The sequence below is a fragment of the Talpa occidentalis genome, unplaced genomic scaffold (assembly GCF_014898055.3).
Source record: "Talpa occidentalis isolate TD23 unplaced genomic scaffold, MPIMG_talOcc4v2.1 talOcc4.18, whole genome shotgun sequence".
Classification (NCBI taxonomy): Eukaryota; Metazoa; Chordata; class Mammalia; order Eulipotyphla; family Talpidae; genus Talpa; species Talpa occidentalis.
Genome location: NW_023601851.1, coordinates 1,624,510 through 1,643,029, shown reverse-complemented (window position 1 = coordinate 1,643,029; position 18,520 = coordinate 1,624,510). Strand labels below are relative to the sequence as shown.

The window sequence follows — 18,520 nt, the reverse complement described above, 5'->3', positions numbered from 1 at the left end:
GATGTTCACCACTTCCCCTCCCAGTGTGCTCATGACCTCTGTCTGTGTCCACAAAGGAACTGGTAGCACCAAAAGCTGTCTGGCTTCATTGTTGGCATTTCTGGCAAAACCACAGCACTGCCAGGCTTAGCATGTGCATACATACTTGCTCAGATGGGGATTCTAGATCATGGGCTAGATCACGACAGGCCCTCCCCCAGCCTGTTCGGGACTACTTCCTGTGTTTGCTAAGACCCTTTAAGCATGGAAGCAGGTCTAGACCTAGAGCAGGGGAAAAGCAGCTCTATCACCCCTCATAAACAATTCGGCAGAGGAGTCTGGACATCGGCCTTCAGGAAGACTGAGGACATGCCCTCCTTCCCATAGGAACTCTGGACCTATATTCAGAGTGTGTTGTCATTAACTGCAGGTAGTAACAGGTAACAGAGCCTGGCTGGCAGTCGGGGTGGATTGTCAGGAGTAAATACCTGCCTCCACCCATAAAGCATTCTCTTGGCTTTTGCCTGAGGTTTCCAAATTGCTGCCGGCAAAGAGTACAGAAGTCCAGGACAGAAGATGTAATACAGCAAAATGGGCAGACAAAAACACACGGCACAAGGCAACTTGAGACCTCAAAGGAACATGTCACCACAGGGAGGGGACAACTGTGCAGAACTCAACCGAGAATATGGAGGTCTCAGGCAGGAAGTTCAAAATGGCCATGATAAGGAATTTAAAGAAATGCAAGAAGAGGTAGCAACCGTAAAACAATGAATGACCTGAGAAATACAGCTCAAGAACAGAATATAGAAACTGAAGACTTTCACAAGAAAATAAGGAAGTTCCGGGATGCCAAATGGTCAATGAGAACCTAAAATGTTATACAGAATGTTTGCTTGTGGAAGCAAAACAGACAGAGCACTAAATTAACAAAGGTGAAGGTCCAAATTCACAAAGGATCCTGGCAGTAGAAGAAAGTGACACATGAAGAAAAATACGTAATGTCACTATTATCACTCTTACCATACCACTCGCAGCAAAATAATGATCACTGGGGACTGCAGCACCCCACTTTCATCAATGGACAGATCAACCAGACAAAAGCATAAGCAGGGAAATGATAGCTGTAAATGAGTAAGGCTTTAGTGGACATTTGAGGGCACTGCACATCCCGCCCCCCCCAAAAAACAACTGAATACATATTCTTCTTAAGTGCCATGGAACATCACTCAGTACCGACCACCTACATAAGAAACACATCCACAAAATCTTGCAAGTTGAAAAAAAATGGAAAACCCATGAATTCAGGAGACTGAAATCAGATCAAGTGTCTTTTCTGTTATAAGCTGTGTTGTTTACTTATGTGTGTCATGGGAGGAGTATTGAGATAGTCGCCAAAAGAAGCAGAGGCAGGAAAGAGAAGGGGAGAAAGAAAGTCAGGAGTGAGAGAAAGAAGCTCGGAGTGAAGACTTGCTGGGGGATTGTAGGCCTACCAGCCTCCTGGCCCCCTGGCACCTCTGTCTGCCATGTATCTGTTTTCCACACTACATGTAAAGCTCAATAAAAGCCTGAGAAACCCACTAGGGCTCCAGGACTCTCCTTTACTCTGTCTGCTCCCATCATAGAAAATCTTCACTGTGCCCATGCTGCCTACACAAGTGGCATAAGTCAGCAAGATAAATCTGATGCAAACGGGGGTGGAAACCTTTGAAGACGTCAGGAGGCACTAAGGAGCAGACTGTATTTGCTTGTGACAACGCTTTCTTCTACTGGCTTTAGGGTTTTTTTGTTGTTCTTTTTCTTGTTCTTTGAGATGTGAGATTAGGTTGTTTATTTGAGTTCTTTCTTGTTGGTTGATGTGAGCCTGTATTGCTGTATATTTTCCACTTATTACTGCTTTTGCTGCATCCCATACATTCTGGAAAGTGGTGTCCTCCTTGTCGTTCAACTCAAAGTATTTTTTAATTTCTTCTTTGATCTCCTCTTTAGTCCAGTGGTCTTCCAGTAGTGTGGATTTCAGTCTGCATGAAGTGGGAGGGTTCCTTGTTTTCATGATTTGTTTCTAGTTTGATGTGTTTATGATTGGAGAAGAGAGTTGGAATGATTTTGATTTTCATGTATCTGTTGATGTTTGTCCTGTGGCCCAGTATGTGATCGAGTCTTGTAATCAGGGAAATGCAAATCAAAACTACAATGAGATACCATCTCACACCAGTGAGAATGGCACATATTAAAAAAACTAGCAACAAGGCCTCCCAGGTGACGCAGCGGTAGAGCGCTGGGTTGCGAAGCTGCCCGCGGCCTCTGCGACGCCGGTTGGATCCCCGGCTGCTCCCCGGCCACCGGAGGAGGGTCCCCCATGGCGCACAGACCTCTCCTGCTGCCTGCTGCTCCCCTCCGCAGTGTACTTCGGTCCTTCTGCGTGCTCTGCTCCCCGCTCTGGCTCTGGTGAATTCTCTCACCCTCCCACGCTTCTGACTGTACCCAGTGCATGTATAAACAAACAAAACAAACAAACAAATAAATAAATAAATAACATGCCTCTATAAAAAAAAAAAGAAAAAAAAAACAAACTAGCAACAACAATGTTGGAGGGTGTGGAGATAAAGGACTCTCCTGCACTGCTGGTGGGAGTGCAAACTGGTCCAACCACTATGGAGAGCTGTGTGGAGATTTCTGGACCTACTAAACATAGAGCTTCCATAGGATCCAGCAATTCCACTCCTAGGTATTTACCCAAAGGACACAGAAACACCAATTCCAAAGAACACCTGCACCCCTATGTTTCTAGCAGCTCTATTTACAATAGCTAAGCTTTGGAAACAACCCAAATGCCCAGAAAAAGATAACTGGATCAAGAAGATGTGGTACATATACACAATGGAATATTACTCAGCAAACAGAAAAGATAAACACATGCAGTTTGTAGCAACATAGATGGAGCTGGAAGGGATCATGCTCAGCGAAATAAGTCAGAAAGAAAAAGAAAAATACTGGATGGTCTCACTCATAGCAGGAATTTAGAAAACCTAAATAAGAGACCATGAAAAAGACTAATCAATACAAAGTAAAAATCAAAATCAACAAACAACTATAAACCACAGACACACTACGGGGAGAGGGGCAAGGAGAGGTGGGGAAAGGAAGGACTAGAGTCAAAATAAGGGGGGGATGTGCAATTGTATGGGGAATATAACCAAAACGAAAATGCATACATTGTGCAAAGATGAAAAAAAGATGTAAGAATTATATAAAATAAAATATTTAAATAAAAAAAAGATAAACACATGTAATTTGCAGCAACATGGATGGAGCCAGAAGGAATCATGCTCATTGAAATATGCCAGAAAGAAAAAGAAAACCTAAATAAGAGACCAGGAAAAAGAATAACTATAAGGAAGAAAATATCAAAATCAACAAACAACTATGAACCAGAGATACACTATGGGGGGCGGGAGGGGAAAGGAGGGATTGGGGTCAAAATAAGGGAGGTGCAACTGTACGGGGAATATAAAAATAAAAATTAAAAAAAAAAACAACAGAGTGGAGGTGGTATTGGATTCCTAATGCCCAGGAGATCCTCCGAGTTATTGATGTAATGGAGGGTCCACTGTTACTCTGAAGACGTGCACAGATTCCAGATACATTTACCGCCTCACTAACCTTTGTCCAACAAGGGAAGGCTGCTTCTTGGTGGGTTGAGGTATCTACCCAAATAAAAGGAATAGTTTCCCTGGGGTTTTGATACGTGTTGAAATCTAATTGCCAGTCTTTCCCCAGTTGTCACCCCATCCTTTGGGATGGAATGCTAGTCTCCTATTTATGGGTGTAGTTCTCTGACATTCCTCACAGGAATGAATAATATGTTCAGTAGTCTCAGCTAAGTGTGGACCTCTGAAACGTATTTTAGTCATATGCAAAGTGTTGTCCTGTGCCAAGTGGAAGGTCTGGTGTAAGGTCTTTAAGATTTTCCACTGAGGACCTCCCAGGTGGCCAATGGGTTAAGACACAGCCTATGACGCTGTCCGCAGCCACTGCAGCACGAGTTCTATCCCTGCCCAGGGAACTCTCACGTGGCACAGCACATCGCTCCCACTGCTTCCCTCAGCAGTGTGTTTCAGTCAGTCTGCCTGTTATGGTCCCCACTGTCTCTGGTGAATTCTCTCACCCACTGCACCTCTGGCCTGTGCCCCAGTTCTTGTATACATAAATAAATAAATGTTGGGGGGAAAAAAAAAAGGATTTCCAGTGAGCCTAGAAAGGCAGAAAGATCTATTCAGTGGGGGGCCTGAAGCCACCCTGAGTCTTGGTGGATGAAACCCTGGGCCTGAGCCGCTTGGGTTTCTTCTAGACTGCAGGGTGGCTTAAAGGGAGTCATAAATTAATAGGCAGCCCGTATTTTGGGAGCGTCCTGCCTTTCAGGGGCCTGCCTTTCAAGCTGCTGCCTTGGCCAGCAAGTCAGCCAATCTACTGCCTGTGCAATGTTATCTGACCCAGACTGATGTCATTGGCACTACACCACTGCCACCTCCTGAGGTTGGAGTGCAGCCCGAGGTATTTAATGGGAGAGTTTTTTGCTGTGGAGAGTGTCTTCTTTCCAAATCTGGGCATGTGCATGGTGGGCCCAGTATGCATTTCTGGAGTGCATATATTCCATGACTATATTTAAGGTCAGGCCACCAACTCTGCCAGCTGAGCACTGGTTGCAGGCTAGAGAGCCTCAACTTCCTACCATTGGATTTTCACAGCTTAACCCACCTTTTGGACTCAGTTTTCAAGGAGTGAACTGCCATCTGTAAAAGAACCCAATCTGCATTTTGTAAAGGAGTTTCCTGGAGATCCTCCTATGAGGAATAGGTTTGGAGGATAACCTGCTCACATTACGGCGTTCGGGCTCTTCCAGGAGAATGACAACTTTAAGAAATATGGAGGAGCACTCAAGGAGTAAAGACTGGTATTTAAACAAGCAATATTCAGAGTGCCAAAAATCCTCCCTTCGAGTTTCAAAGGGCTGCCAGGTCATATGAAGTGTGTACTATTGAGATTGCAACCCCGGTTGGGTCGGTGGCTTCTGGCATGAGTATAGCTGCTGCTGTATGCATGGGCAGACAGACCATCCTTGTGCCACCACATCTAGCTCTTGGCTAAGCTCTCCGATAGCTCATCGTGCTAGTCCCTTTTCTTGTGTCAGGACTCCCAAGGCCATTCCTTCCTCTCTGTTACCTAGAAGTTGTATTGCTTTCCCATAGGAAGGCTAAGGGCCAGGGCTCCTAACAGGGCACTTTTTAAAGCTTTGAAGGCTTTTACTGCCTCTGGTTTCCAAATGAGGGTAGTGGCTCTTGCCTTCTGTGTCTCCAATAAGGTTATATAGGGGCTGGCTAATTTCCCTAAAGACTGGGATCCACACTCAGCAGCATCTGCAATTCTTAAAAGTTCCCTAAGTTGCTGCACAGTGTGCACAAGGGGATATGCTGCAAATGGCCCTATCCTAAAGTCCTGGTTCCATTGGAAATTACTAGACCCAGACACTTTCCCGCTCCAGAAGGCAGAGTGGGCCTTGGACTTGGATACCAGGTATGCTTTCTGGACCAGGAAGTTAAGTAGGACATTTGTGGCTAGCCGCTGCTTCTCTGGAGGGAGACCACAGGGTCAAGGTACCTACGTACTGTAGAATTTCCCTCATGTAGGGTCTGATGGCCAGATGCTTGGCCAGAAGTAGACCTAAGAGATGAAGGGAGTCCCTGAATCGCTGTGGGAGCACTGCTCCAATGAGCTGGCCCGCCGAGGAAGGGCTTCCTTTAGGTGAAGGACAGAAAACAAAGCCGAGGCCTCGGGGATCGGGCCAGCAGGGTATAGGGACTGGGGACTGCGGTGGGGGGCATAGGAGAACTATGGCCTAGTTGACCATGCAAAAGTCCTGGACTAGCTTCCAGGACCCATCCGGCATCTGGATCCTTGATGATTAGAGTATTGCAGGAGCTGTTTCAAGGAATTAGAAGCCCGTTCCTTAAGGCTTTGTATGACTGGCTGTAAGTCTGATTTGGCCTCAGAGTGCAGCAGATATTGGCGCTGATGTGGATAAGAAGAGTGATCTCCGAGGTGAATGTGTATGGGTGCTGGTGAGTGGTCATGGACTTGGATTTACTATATGGTATGCATGGCCCTGTCAGCCTTCTAGACCACATCTGTGGGTCTACTGGCAGGAAGGGTAGACAGGGAATCAGGTGGCATGGAGAGGTAAGGATGGCAGTTTGGTAGCAACAGAGTAAGTCACAGCCTAATAAGGGGTGTGTGCTCTTGGGGATTATTAAAAGGAATGGGGAAAACGGTGTGTGTCCCATCATTAGGAGAGGAGACTGGACAAAAGTCATGACACACAGCCTGCTTGATACACCCACTACCACAAGGTCAAAGGTGACAGGTGTGCCCCTGTTTCTAGGAGAACTGAAAAGGCCACCCTTGTCCTAAGAGAAAGGAGATAGTCTTGCCCTCGACCTCTGTAACTACCCGGGGTTATTTTTTTTTTTTATTTTTTTAAAGATTTACTTTATTTATACGAGAATCTGAGTACAGGCCAGATGCGCGGGAGGGTGAGAGGGTTCACTGGAGACAGAGTGGGGAGCAGAACAAGCAGATCTACTGAAATACACTGCTGAGGGCAGCAACGGGCGAGACAGGAGAGGTCTGATATGCCATGTGGTTTTCTCTCTGGCTGGCCAGGGATTGAACTCGTGCTGCAGAGGGTGTGGACTGCCTCATAGTGTGATGCTCAACCCCTTGCGCCACCAGGAAGGCTCTACCCAGGGTTCTTTTGGGGCCAGGTGGATGCTAGCCATGGCAGTCAAGGGACTCCCCTGGCCCCCTCATTCCTGTTGCAGTATTTGGGGCTTGCGTGGCAGAGCCCTTACAGGAGGGAGCCTGTGGGGGCTTCTAAAGGCCCTCATGGCAGAGTAGGCATGGCCTTGGGGTGGACATTTTCTACCTGGGCAGTAACATCGATAATGGGCAAACTGACTGCATCCATAACACCTTAGGCCAGATTCCTTACTGTTCTCTGGAACAGCATGTTGCAAAGCTGCCACAAAGGTGACTGCTCTAGCCTGAACTCTCTTCTCTCTTTTCCTGTTGTTCCACCTGTCTGATTATATTGTGAAAGACCAGGGTAGCATCCTGCAACAGGTTGTCTGGCGAGCTGTCCAGTGAATGCTGACTTTCATGGGAGATGTCTGGGGCAGATTGGGTGATGAACTTCCCTTTTAGCGTTCATTGGCCCTTTACAGAGTCCAAATTGAGGTTAGTGTGTTGAACTAGAGTTTTCCAGAGCCTCTCATGAAAGGCAGTGGGATTTTCAGCGAGTCCCTGTTGGATTGTACAGTTTGGCATAGTTAAAAGAATTTTGGAGCAAGAACACCTAAGGCCCTCAAGGAGGCCTAGTGAAAAGGAGCCTAGTGTTGGTCTAACTGCACAGGATCCCATGTTGGGTCTGTCCACTGACAGGGCTTGTCCTCCGGGAGAGTGGTCACTGCCTGCTAAGTGGAGTTCCTTACCAAAACCATGGGCTCAGTCCAAGACTGCATCCCTGACAGATCCAGCAGGGTCTGATCTAAAAGGAGCATAAGGTCTTTGCAATTTAGATGAAAACCCCACCCACAGAATCAATACATTGATCAGGGTTGGCAACAAAGCTATTGAGGTCTGTTTTAAATCCTTAAAATAGAAGGGATTCAGAGACTGTGGACCCCTCCGTCTTGGGTGGCTGCTTCCAGAAAGGGGAGAAATGCCTGGGGAGCTTCCTGAGCGGGCCTGCAAAGTGCAGGAGGCTCAGGAGGGGATTTCATGGTAGGAGGGCTGGAGGGCTGTCAGCTTTAGGAGGCAGATTGCGCATGGAAGGCAGTCTGATTAAAGCTGCCACAGTGGTAGTATCGAGAGAACACAGTTGGACCAAGTTAGGTGACTCGCAGAGAGCAAAGGAAAGTTGGATATATGCCAGTTCAGTCCATTCTCTCTGTGCTTCCTGCAAAGGAGATCCAGCAGGAGTATTGTCTCATTGTTGACACTGCTGTGTGTGGCCACCATTCACTATTTTCAAGGTTATATTGGGGCTACATATTTTTGCAGAAGATGATGAGTCTCTTTTTTTAACATTTTTGGGAACAGGGCCTCCCTGGGGGCACGAGGGGTTAAGTCTCAGCACTATGAAGCTATCCACAGTCACTGCAGCAGGAGTTGGATCCCCAGCCAGGGAGCTACCCACATGGCACAGCGGACCTCTCCTGTCTCACCCGCTGCTCCCCTCAGCAGGGTACTTCGTCGGTCTGCCTGTTCTGTTCCCCGGTCTGGCTCTGGTGAAATCTCTCACCCTCCCGCGCTTCTGACTGTACCCAGTGTTTGTGTAAATAAATAAATAAATCTTTAAAAAAAAAAGAAAGGTAAACCTGTCAAGAAACAGGGGAAAGGCAAATTTGTTAATGCCTATCTGAAAGACAGGTCATTTGTAAGTGCACCAGATACTTACGTTTCTCTTTGTTGCACAAGGTCATTAGAAAGAGAAAAAAGAACTATAACTTGCATCAAATTCTGACCAAAGTGCGCTTAGAATGCAGATAATATTTTTCTATGAATCACTCATTACTCGGTGATCACAATTCTTTTTTTTTTTTAAAGGTTTATTTATTTATGCATACAAGAACCAGTGCACAGGCCAGATACAGGAGGGTGAGAGAACTCACCAGAGCCAGAGGGGAGAGCAGAGCAGGCAGAATGACAAAATACACTGCTGAGGGGGCCATCAGGCGCAGCAGGAGAGGTCTGCCGCGCCCTGTGGGACCCTCGCCAGCGGCCGAGGATCGAACTGGCGCTGCAGAGGCTGTGGACACAATTCTGTGATCACAATTCTTTCAATTAAACCTGGGCTGACTTCTTATTGTATAAAGCAATTTTTTGAGTATTACAGAAGTGTTGGAACTCTGAAAAGAGTCATTCTTTGAATTACTAAAGAAAAAAATGAACCTACAAGGACATCAAAATGTTAATTACAGCTTCACTGATAGCCTAAGTGTCAGTAGGCACTTAAATTTTACTTCCTGAAGTAGGAAATTGTGAGTTAGTTAACGAGCTTCCTGAAGATAAACCTTCAATTTCCTTTGGTTGAAATTAAATATTCTTCTGTGTCTCCCAGCATTGTTCAGCTGAGCAAAGTGCCGAGATCAGATTTTAACTCTATAAAATGACACGCTGCCAGTGACCTTATAGTAAAGGTAAGTGAAATAACACTGGGAGGTGTGTGTGTGTGTGTATGTGTGTGTGTGTGAGAGAGAGAGAGAGAGAGAGAGACAGACGACAGAGAGAGAGAGAGACAGAGACAGAAAGACAGAAGGAGACAGAGACAGAGAGGTGGAAGGGGGGATCCCTGACTTTTTTCTTCAAACATATCTGATGTCAGTTTGGAGAGGTGCTGATTTTCCGAGTGGGGTCCTCACGTTTCCTCTGAAAAAGTTTCACCAGAGCTCCCTTCCAGTAATGGAGTAAAACCACTAAGCAAGTGGATGTAATAAAAAGTCCCATCAGATAAGCATTCCAATGCAGGTGCAATTAGTAAGTTTGCTTACTGCAAATCTTGCCTTTGAAGGATTCATGGCCAGGTCTCTATAGCCCTTTCTGAACAAAACTGCATTCCAAAGGAAGGGAGTCAGTTAAGGAGACTGGCGGATTTCTTTTGAGTAATCTCCAGATAGTTGTATCCCCTTCCTTATTTCCTAAACTCCCATTGTGCTGCACTAAAGGGGTTCCTTATTGTGAAACAATGGGTCAATCTGCAGAGGTAACACTTGAATATAAAAAGGAATCCCTGTGTGGCCCAGATCTTCCTACAGGAGTGCTTTCCTGTGTCTGGGTCTGCATGGGAATTAAGTTTCCCTGACCTCACGGTCTCTGGAGGTCTTATCTCTGCTGGTGAGAGTCCGTAACACCAGCAGCACATGGTGAGTATCCCAGGCAGTTTGCCCCATGAGGCAGAGAGGTTTAGTTATATCCAAAAGGGCAGGCTATTATAAAAAGGGAAGGGATGGGAGGGAGAGAGGGTAGGGTCACTACACAGACATCAGTGGAAAGAAAGAGCTGTCCTGAAAGGGATACATTTGTCAGAAGAGATGCCCACACAGACACAGGGGACATCCTAGGAGGACAGCTGCCTCTGCTGCTTTGTAGGAGACAGTTGGTGAAGAGAGACACCGGCACAGGAGAACTGCTACAGAAATTGCGCTGACAGAGCCTTCTCTTTGGGAGGGTTCATTCCTCTGTGGACTTCTTAACTGTTGTTAAATTAATTGTTTCTAGGGTTGGAGTTAAGGATTTTTTTTCTGTATTTGGTTTGACTAGGCCAATTTGGAAGGACCAATGATTCTTTACAAGGTCTTTAATCTCCATATCCCCGGCTGGTCCGCAGCCCAGTGAGTGTCTGTGGATAATTTGCTTTTCTGTCAAGCTTGTTTAATGACTACATTGATCATTTCTACCCCTACCTCCCGATTTGGCCTTGTGTGAGCCGGCTTCTGGCTCCTTCTCAAATGTTCTACTCTTAAAGGCCTCCATCATAATCCTTAAAAGTTGACGGTAAAAGTGTCTTTGAAAAACGTTGCCTCTGTGGACATAAAAACGTTAATTCAAAAGGACACCCTCACTCCTATGTTTATTGCAGCGCTATTTACAATAGGTAAGCTTTAGAAACAATCCAAATGCCCAAAAATAGGCGACTGGATCAAGAAGATGTGGCCCATATACACCAAGGAATTTACTCAGCAGTCAACAAGGATATAAACTAGGCCTCCCTGGTGGTGCAGGCAGTTGAGCACAGTATTGTGAAGCTGTCCGCAGCCTCTGCAATGTGGGTTTCATCCTGGCCGGCAGGCAAGAATCCCAGGTGCTGCAGCGGACCTCTCCTGACTCCCCGGCTGCTCCCCTCAGCAGTGTATTTTAGTTGGTCTGCCTGTTCTGCTCCCCGCTCTGTCTCTGGTGAATCCTCTCACCCTCCTGCGCCTCTGGCCTGTTCTTGTATAAATAAATAAATCTCAAAAAAAAAAAAAAAAAGATAAACTCATGCCATTTGCAGCAACATGGTTGGAGCTGGAAGGGATCGTGCTCAGTGAAATGAGCCAGAGAGCAAAAGGAAAACACCAGATGGTCCCTCTTATGGGAGGAATGTAGAGGAACCAAATAAACGATCAGGACACAGCAAAAAAAAAAAAAATGTGAGTACAATAAAGTAGAAAGCAAAATCAACAGGCGACTATAGATCAGAGACATTCTGAGGAGGAGGGAGAAGGATAAGGATGGGGTGGGAAGAGCACAAGGGACTACGGTGATGGTGCATGAATGAATGGTGGTGGGAATGCCGTGGGGAAATCATGCATTATACAAACATGAAGAAAATGATGTAATAAAAGAAGCATTTAAAGAAAAACATTGTTTTAGGAGATTTCAGAGTTTATGAGTTATTTTTCAGGTGTCCAGATATTGTCTGACCAGTAAGGAAAGATGTCAAAAGCCAATGCACTTACTTAAAGTATTAAGGAAGAAAATTCTAAGTTCCCTTACATTTGGTGGGAGGGAAGTTTCATATTTATTTATTTATTTAAAAGTTTTTAAAAGATTGATTTATCTATTTATACAAGAACCGGGGTAGAAGCCAGATGCATGGTGAGAGGATTCACCAGAGCCAGAGTGGGGAACAGAACAGGCAGACTGACGAAGTACACTGCTGAGGGGAGCAGCGGGCGCGGCAGGAGAGGTCCGCCATGCCTTGCGGGGCCCTCGCCGGCCGGCCGGGATCGAACCGGCGCTGCAGAGGCTGCAGGCAGCTTCACCGTGCGGTGCTCAGCCACCTGCACCCCCAGGGGAGGCCCTAAGTTTTATATTTATGATATGCATTTCATGTGAATGACCACTTTTTGGTTCTACCAAGAACGAATTTAAGGGCTCCTTTTTCAGTGTTTTGATACGTAGAATTAATGGGGCTGGAAAGGGGGGTCGGGTAGTTTTATGCTAGTATGTAAAAAGATTGAAAAGTGTCCTGCATCTTTAGAATGTTTCAATCATTTACAAGAACATAGGTACTACTATGTACTATGCATGCCAAAAAAAGAATTCATATATTTCAACTATTTGTAAATGTTCATTTTAATGAAGAGGAGCTTTAATGTACTATAAAGTAACAGACATCTCCATAAAAGGGAGCTATGGTTTCCCCTGCCCCACCTAACAATGGGTGGGGCTGAGCGGCCCCAGGTGAAGTTATATGACATGGAGGCAGGTGGGCTCAAGAGAGACACACCCAAGACAGACACATGGGGAAGAAGGCCACACTTTCTCCTCGGCTTTGGACTTGCACCAGGTACCTGGAGGGCATTGGGCGAGAGATGTGAGAAGTAACCTCCCCTGTCCAGACGCCAAGAATGGACTCAGAGACTTGAGTACAACAGGAAGTGCACATCTTGTTGGGCAGGCACCGGCCCATGGGCCAGCGTGACAAGGACACTTTCATTAAGCTCATATACCCTAATGTGCAGGTCCCTTTCCCCTTTTCTCCTTAATAGTAACGGAGTACTGAGAAGTTAGTCTCACCCACCTAAATTCCTTCCCACAATCGGTAATGCACACTAAATCCTTTCTGTTTGTTTCTTTGGGGGCCATTTGGCATGCTTTATGTTATCTCAGTGAAGCCCGTCTGGGTTTTAACGGGGTGTTTTCCTGGGTGATTTCCGGTTCTACTGTGGGATCCTGCATTCCAGGGGCTGCCACCTTTTGCAGCTCTCTGCAAAGGGGGCAAGGACAGCACTCTCCCTTTCACCTGGAGACAGAAAACCGACTGAGCAGTATGTCTTTCCAAGAAAGAGGCAGACAATGGCAGCCATTATCTGGACTTGATTTTGCTTTTCTCCTCCTAGGCTTGCCAGGGCCCTTCTTGTGGCCTCGGTGACTCTTTGCTTTTCCCTGTTTGTTAACTAAACCCCACTATTGCTGTTCCCCGAACCTGAGTACTCATTCAGGTATGCACACGGGTGAGGAACTCAGGCAGTGACTACTAAACTACTTGGGCAGTGTCTGTGGCCAGTTTTAGTGCCTCTCGCTGCCCTGTATCACAGTGATTCTATTAAAGCTCTTTCACACTATGCATGCTTTGTTTCTGTGCATGCATGTGGCTGGACCCATTAGAGTGTGTAAGTCTGGGAGACCTGGGATACCCCTCAGCCTACCTGCTAATAACAGCAAGGGGAAAAGAATACCCTTACAAAGCTGAAAATAATTTTGGTTGATACTAAGAAAATTTAAGTTAGGCGCAACACCTTTGTATGCAACAGTCTTATCCTTAACCTTCAACAAGGAAAAAACCCCAAACTCTTGCAGTGGTATTGCATGCCCAGTCATGGCTCTTGAAGTGAATCATCATTGAACATTTGAAAACACTTAGCCATGACAGCAGTTAGTTAAACAGAGATTAGTGAATTGCCTTTATCTAAAATTTGCTCTTGATGACTAACAGGTGGTTACAGCTTAAAGCTAGGTATGAAGGCTAAACTCCCACCTACAAAGAGGACTTCAAATCATTATCCTGACTGATGTTTTACATTTCAAAGAGAAGAACTCAAGGTCATTAAAAAAGACCTTTCTGGACTGCTCTGCTGCCAAGGGCTTATGCAGCCCTTAAAAAAGAAAAGGTTTGCACGTATCTCAGAGGGACTGATGTCTTAGTTCTTGTCTTGTTTTTTGGAGTTGGTGGGTTTGGAGTGCGGGGTCCTGGGCTTCACTCTGGGAAAGGTTTCCCCAGAGCTCCCGTTTCAGCGGCAGGCGGCAAGTTTCCTGGCAAGTTTCTCCAGGAGACAGAGACATTAGTGCTATTTAAAAGGACAGGTTCATTAGGGAAAGGGACAGCAGAGTAAAAGACACTTGCATAGACACCAGTGGGCAGGAAGAGCTGCCCCGAGAGGGACAGGTTTGCTGAGAGGCCTGCCGGGTTGCAGGTGGGCGGCCTTGAGGAGAACGGCCTCCGCTGAGGGAGGTCAGTGAGGAGAAGCCCTGGCAGGTACAGGTCATGGGCAGGCTGCCCTGCAGAGGAACAGAGTTGGTGACAGGAGCACCTGCATAGTCACAGGTGGGCACTGGGAGTGCTGCTCAGGGCCTGTGCAGAGACTGCACTGATAAAGTCCTTTTCTTTTTGGGAGGGGTCACTCCTCTGTGAAGTGACCTTTTTGTTGCCAGTTTCGAATAACTAGACAAAATTACAAAATTAAAAGGGACCAGAGAGTCCAGGATGGGCCCAATCTCCATATCTTTACCCTCAGGCCTGTGCTCCACTCCCTGTAGCAGTCCTTACTGCTACCCGTACCTGCTTAGGTGTTACGCCTCTGATAAGGCACTGGCGCCTAAGGGTCCCAACCTCTACAGCTGGGTTTATGGTCAGGTTATTTCCCTCAACCCCCATCTCCTGTGAGTCAAGTTCTGGTGTTGGGACACCTCCTTTCCAGTCTTTCCATTCGTGTCCTCCATCAGGAGCAGGGAAAGAATTTACAAGTCTTCTAAAATAAATGCTCCAGAGGAGCATCTGAGAGTGCCTTTCTTATTTGGCAACAAGGGAGAGACAGCTTTATGTTTTCTTTAGTCTCACAAAACTTCCTGGACAAACAGGAACATCTTTACCAAAAAGTAGTTTAGAACGATTGCTTTTGTTTTCACGAAACTTCACTGTCACCCTCATTTAATCTAACAATTTTGTGTGGCCTCAATCAAAATAACTATCAGAATTCTTTTGTCATTTGAGTTATAATACAAGTTTCAAAACCAAAGTCCAAAGTGTGTGTAACCGAGAAACTGAGGAAGACCAATGGGGAAATACACGGCTCTTTCAGGAAATAAAACGTAGACTTATAATTTTTAATTATCACTACATACCTTAATTCTAATGTTAAGATTTCTAGAGAGTACCAGCAATCCCAACTTGGTGAGCATGGATGGAAATCTCATAGAGCATGGGTGGAAATATGAAATGGTACCAAGTCGGAAATATTTGTACACAGGTCCTTTACAGACCTGTGACCCAGAGATTTTAACCTGTTGTTGGCCCAAGTGAATAGAAAACATGTGCACACAGATGTTAGCTTGATTATTCCCAGCAATTTTATTAATGAAATCCTGAAACTGAAAACAACGTACATAAACGTTCAATTGGGCTTAGAGCAGAAAATGTGGGGTGGAGGCTTCACATGGTCACTGAAGGTGGGGGTAGAATTGATCCACATGGTCATTAAACCTGCTATAGAAATGAAAAATACCTAGGCAGGGAGTGCTTTTGGAAATGTCTGTAGGCACTGACCAGAGGTGGGGCCACTACAGAGAATCATGGGGTCCTGGTCCTTACAAATTAACCCAGTCACAGCCTGGATGTGGTTCAGTGCATTATAGATAGCAATTCCACAGAGGAATGAACGTTTCTCTGAAGGAAGAACTCTCTATCAGAGAGAGTTCTGGCAAAAGGCAGCTCTTTCTGCCCACTTGTGTCCGTAGAAGCTTGCTCTGCCTTGCAGTCTTTTACTAAACCTAACCTCTTTGGATATAACTGAATACTTTTGTGTCTTTGGCAAACCCACCACGGGCCACTGAAAGGGAAGTTCTTGGTGTGCTTTTCTCAGAGGGCTTCTGAGGACCTTGCTCACTGGACCCCAAAATCTGATCACATGACATCATCTGGCACCAACTGTGGGGACTTAAGGTTGCCAATAATATGCGGGGAGGTACATACAGTTGTCTTTACTGTCTCTCTCGAAAGGCATTGTTTGTTCAGTGAGTGTCTCACGGCCCTCAGAGAACTGGCAGTCCCTGGGCAAGCACAGTCTTTGGTGGGTCCCAAAGTGTGGGGGAACTGCCTTCTGGTTGTCCTCAGCCCCACTGGGCTTACAATTGGCTCCTCTGTTTCCCTATTTAGTCTCTTCTCTCTTAGTAAAAGCCAATACTTCTTCTTTCCCTTGAGAAGAGAGGTGCCTCTTCACCTGTTTTCAAAGCAGGTCTCTTGTCAGGAGGAGGGCATGGGAAAACCATTAGGGTGGCTGCCACTTTGTAGAAGACTCCTGTGAGAGATTAAGTTGGTGTGTACCCTGGATTAGTTCTATCCCCTGAGCCAAAAGACAAAGGCTGTGACATCTCAGGAACTAACCCTAAGCATTCCATACACGCCTCACCCCAGGGGTTTCTGCTTCTACAGTTTTAGTCTAAGACTTGGCTTTTGCAAATCTTTCCTCTGTGTGGTGGATTGTCCTCCTTCTCTGGCTTTTCCGTAGTCTGTACCTTTATCCTTTGCCACTGAACAAACACCCAGCCTAAGAAGGGTTTTCTCATGTCTGACCAGACCCTCACCCACACGTTCCACAGCCAAGGCCATGACCCCTCCCTGATATATCCTACTTTTAAGTGTCCCTCGTACCACCAGTATTTTCAGAGGCTTCTACCCTTGCTACTGGGATGACATTTTCTCTCCTGGGTTGATAAGTGGGCTCATCTTTAATTCAAGATTCAAATCCTCTTCAATATTTAACCCACTTAATCCACTACAATCACCTCCCTCTCCCCAGAGAAGACAACTAAAAGCAGGAGTTAGTGAATAGGGCTGGGGATGCTCAGGCCAAGAGGAGTCCCGTCCTGAAGTGGATATGCCCACTATATAGGACTATACCCCACAGGCTGTGCCCATACTTCTGTGACAGACTCAACCAGAAGACACCCATTTATAATAGTGGCTGCTCACTCGTTGCAATACAGGGCAGCAAGGGGCGCTGAAACTGGCAAGGACACTGCCCAAGTAGCTTAGTGTTCACTGTCTGAGTTCCTCATCGGTGTGCACGACTGCAAGGCTACTCAGGTTCAGAAAACGGCAATGATGGGATTTACTTGACAAGCCAGGGCAAAACGAAGAGTTACTGAGGCTCAGATGGCTGTTTACCTCACCCAAAGCAGTGTCCAGTGTTTCTACGTTCTAAACAAAAGCATCTAACGGGGTGTCTCCCCGCCACTGCTCTGGCAGCCAGACTCTAGGCCAGGATCCAACTCACAAAGACAGCAAGAGATACAACAGAAGATGCTCCGGAGCTGTGGAGACGCCCCAGCGCTGCACCAGACAAGCAACACTCAAAACAGCAGCTGCAGCGGCCCAGTGACCTGACAAACTGCCACGCTCACAGCTCAGCGAGGCTCCCTGCTCCGGGTCTCTGCCTTTCCTGCCAGGCTGTGGCCACAGCAAAACCGGGAAGAGTTTCAGTCGCTCTGCTGCATGCAAAGCTTCTGATCTCTTCTCTGAGATTGGCTGCTGGAGGCCTCCACCTTCAGAAGCCCACCAAGGCCTTCTGGAAGATCAACGGGCTGGGGGCAGAAATCGCTGACCCTGAAACGCAGGAGATCCGAAACTGCTGCGAATCCTGGGGCCTGCAGCAAGCCCTTATATTTCTTATCAGACCCTCCACCCCAGCAGTACTGTTTGTGTTTTCCCTGGGGCTCCCCATCCTCACTAGCATCCCCCTCCAGGGGGCACCACCGGTTAACAGTCTTTGACTTCAGTCACAGGTTATACCTGGACAGCTCGCAGTTTACCAGTGGTTACCCTCTCTGCAAGTACTCATCAATGTGGGGGGTGAGGAGGGGAAGGAAGCTTGCTCACTCCATCCCTATGACTGTCCTTGGGTTGCCTCTTGAAAATTTGGAAGGAGTGCCAGCTTGAGAGGAAAGACCTTGATTCATTATGTTAATTCAGCCTGCCTCTTTACAAATTAGACAACCAAGAGGCATGGCCAGCCTCACCTATACCATTCTCCAACCAGAGCTGAGGCAAAAGGCAGAAAAAAAATGCAGGGGAGTAAAGTGACAAACACCACCATAGCTGACTTACGTTGGGGCTGACTTTGTTCACAGCAAGCAGCTGCCTGGACCTTTGCTGTGAAGGATGATTACTGGTTGTTTGGAAAAACTTCTAACTTGCTTATTGGGTCTGTGTAAACTTTAGTTTCTGATTAAAATAAGTTAATTTGGTGAAGGAGAGAGGTGGAGAGAAAAACGGAGCTTTTTGTGGGCTAACTTCCAACCTCAGCTGCCTGATTAGGGTCAATGAAGTGCTAAATAAGAACTTTTAATCTATCACCTCTATTGTCCTTCTCATATTCAATGAATAAGGGGTTCTTTTGTCTTAGAAATGGTTCTGGTCCCAGTAAGGTACAGCAGAAACAAGGACTTTTGGAGGAAATCTGAATTTCCTCCACTTATCTTTTAAATAGTTCTTAATCTTGGGCCTCAGAGGTCTTTGTTAATGGTTAAAATTGGAGACTTTTTCTATCAGGTAAGGATTTTAGCTTCTCTCTCATTGGAAACCCCCTTGATGGAAAAACTATATCAGAGGAGAGAGCTTAGCCACATGGCTAAGCAATAAACTAAGCAATAAACTAAAAGGCCAAAGCTTAAGATATTTCAGCAAATAGGTTGGTTGAGGTGCCGTCTAAGCCTCTTCCAGAAA

The 18,520-nt window shown here is 46.3% G+C and overlaps 1 protein-coding gene across 1 annotated transcript in view; it reads left to right on the top strand.

Moving 5' to 3' along the window:
* LOC119250814 (cullin-4B-like) overlaps nucleotides 1–17,568 on the top strand; it is a 106,999-nt gene extending 89,431 nt beyond the window's left edge. Inside the window, exons 20-21 of the mRNA XM_054697755.1 lie at nucleotides 6,030–6,098; nucleotides 17,245–17,568. Of these exons, the coding sequence (XP_054553730.1) occupies nucleotides 6,030–6,098; nucleotides 17,245–17,568 (393 nt within the window). The remainder of the gene's footprint in view (nucleotides 1–6,029; nucleotides 6,099–17,244) is intronic.
* The last annotated feature ends 952 nt before the right edge of the window (nucleotides 17,569–18,520 follow it).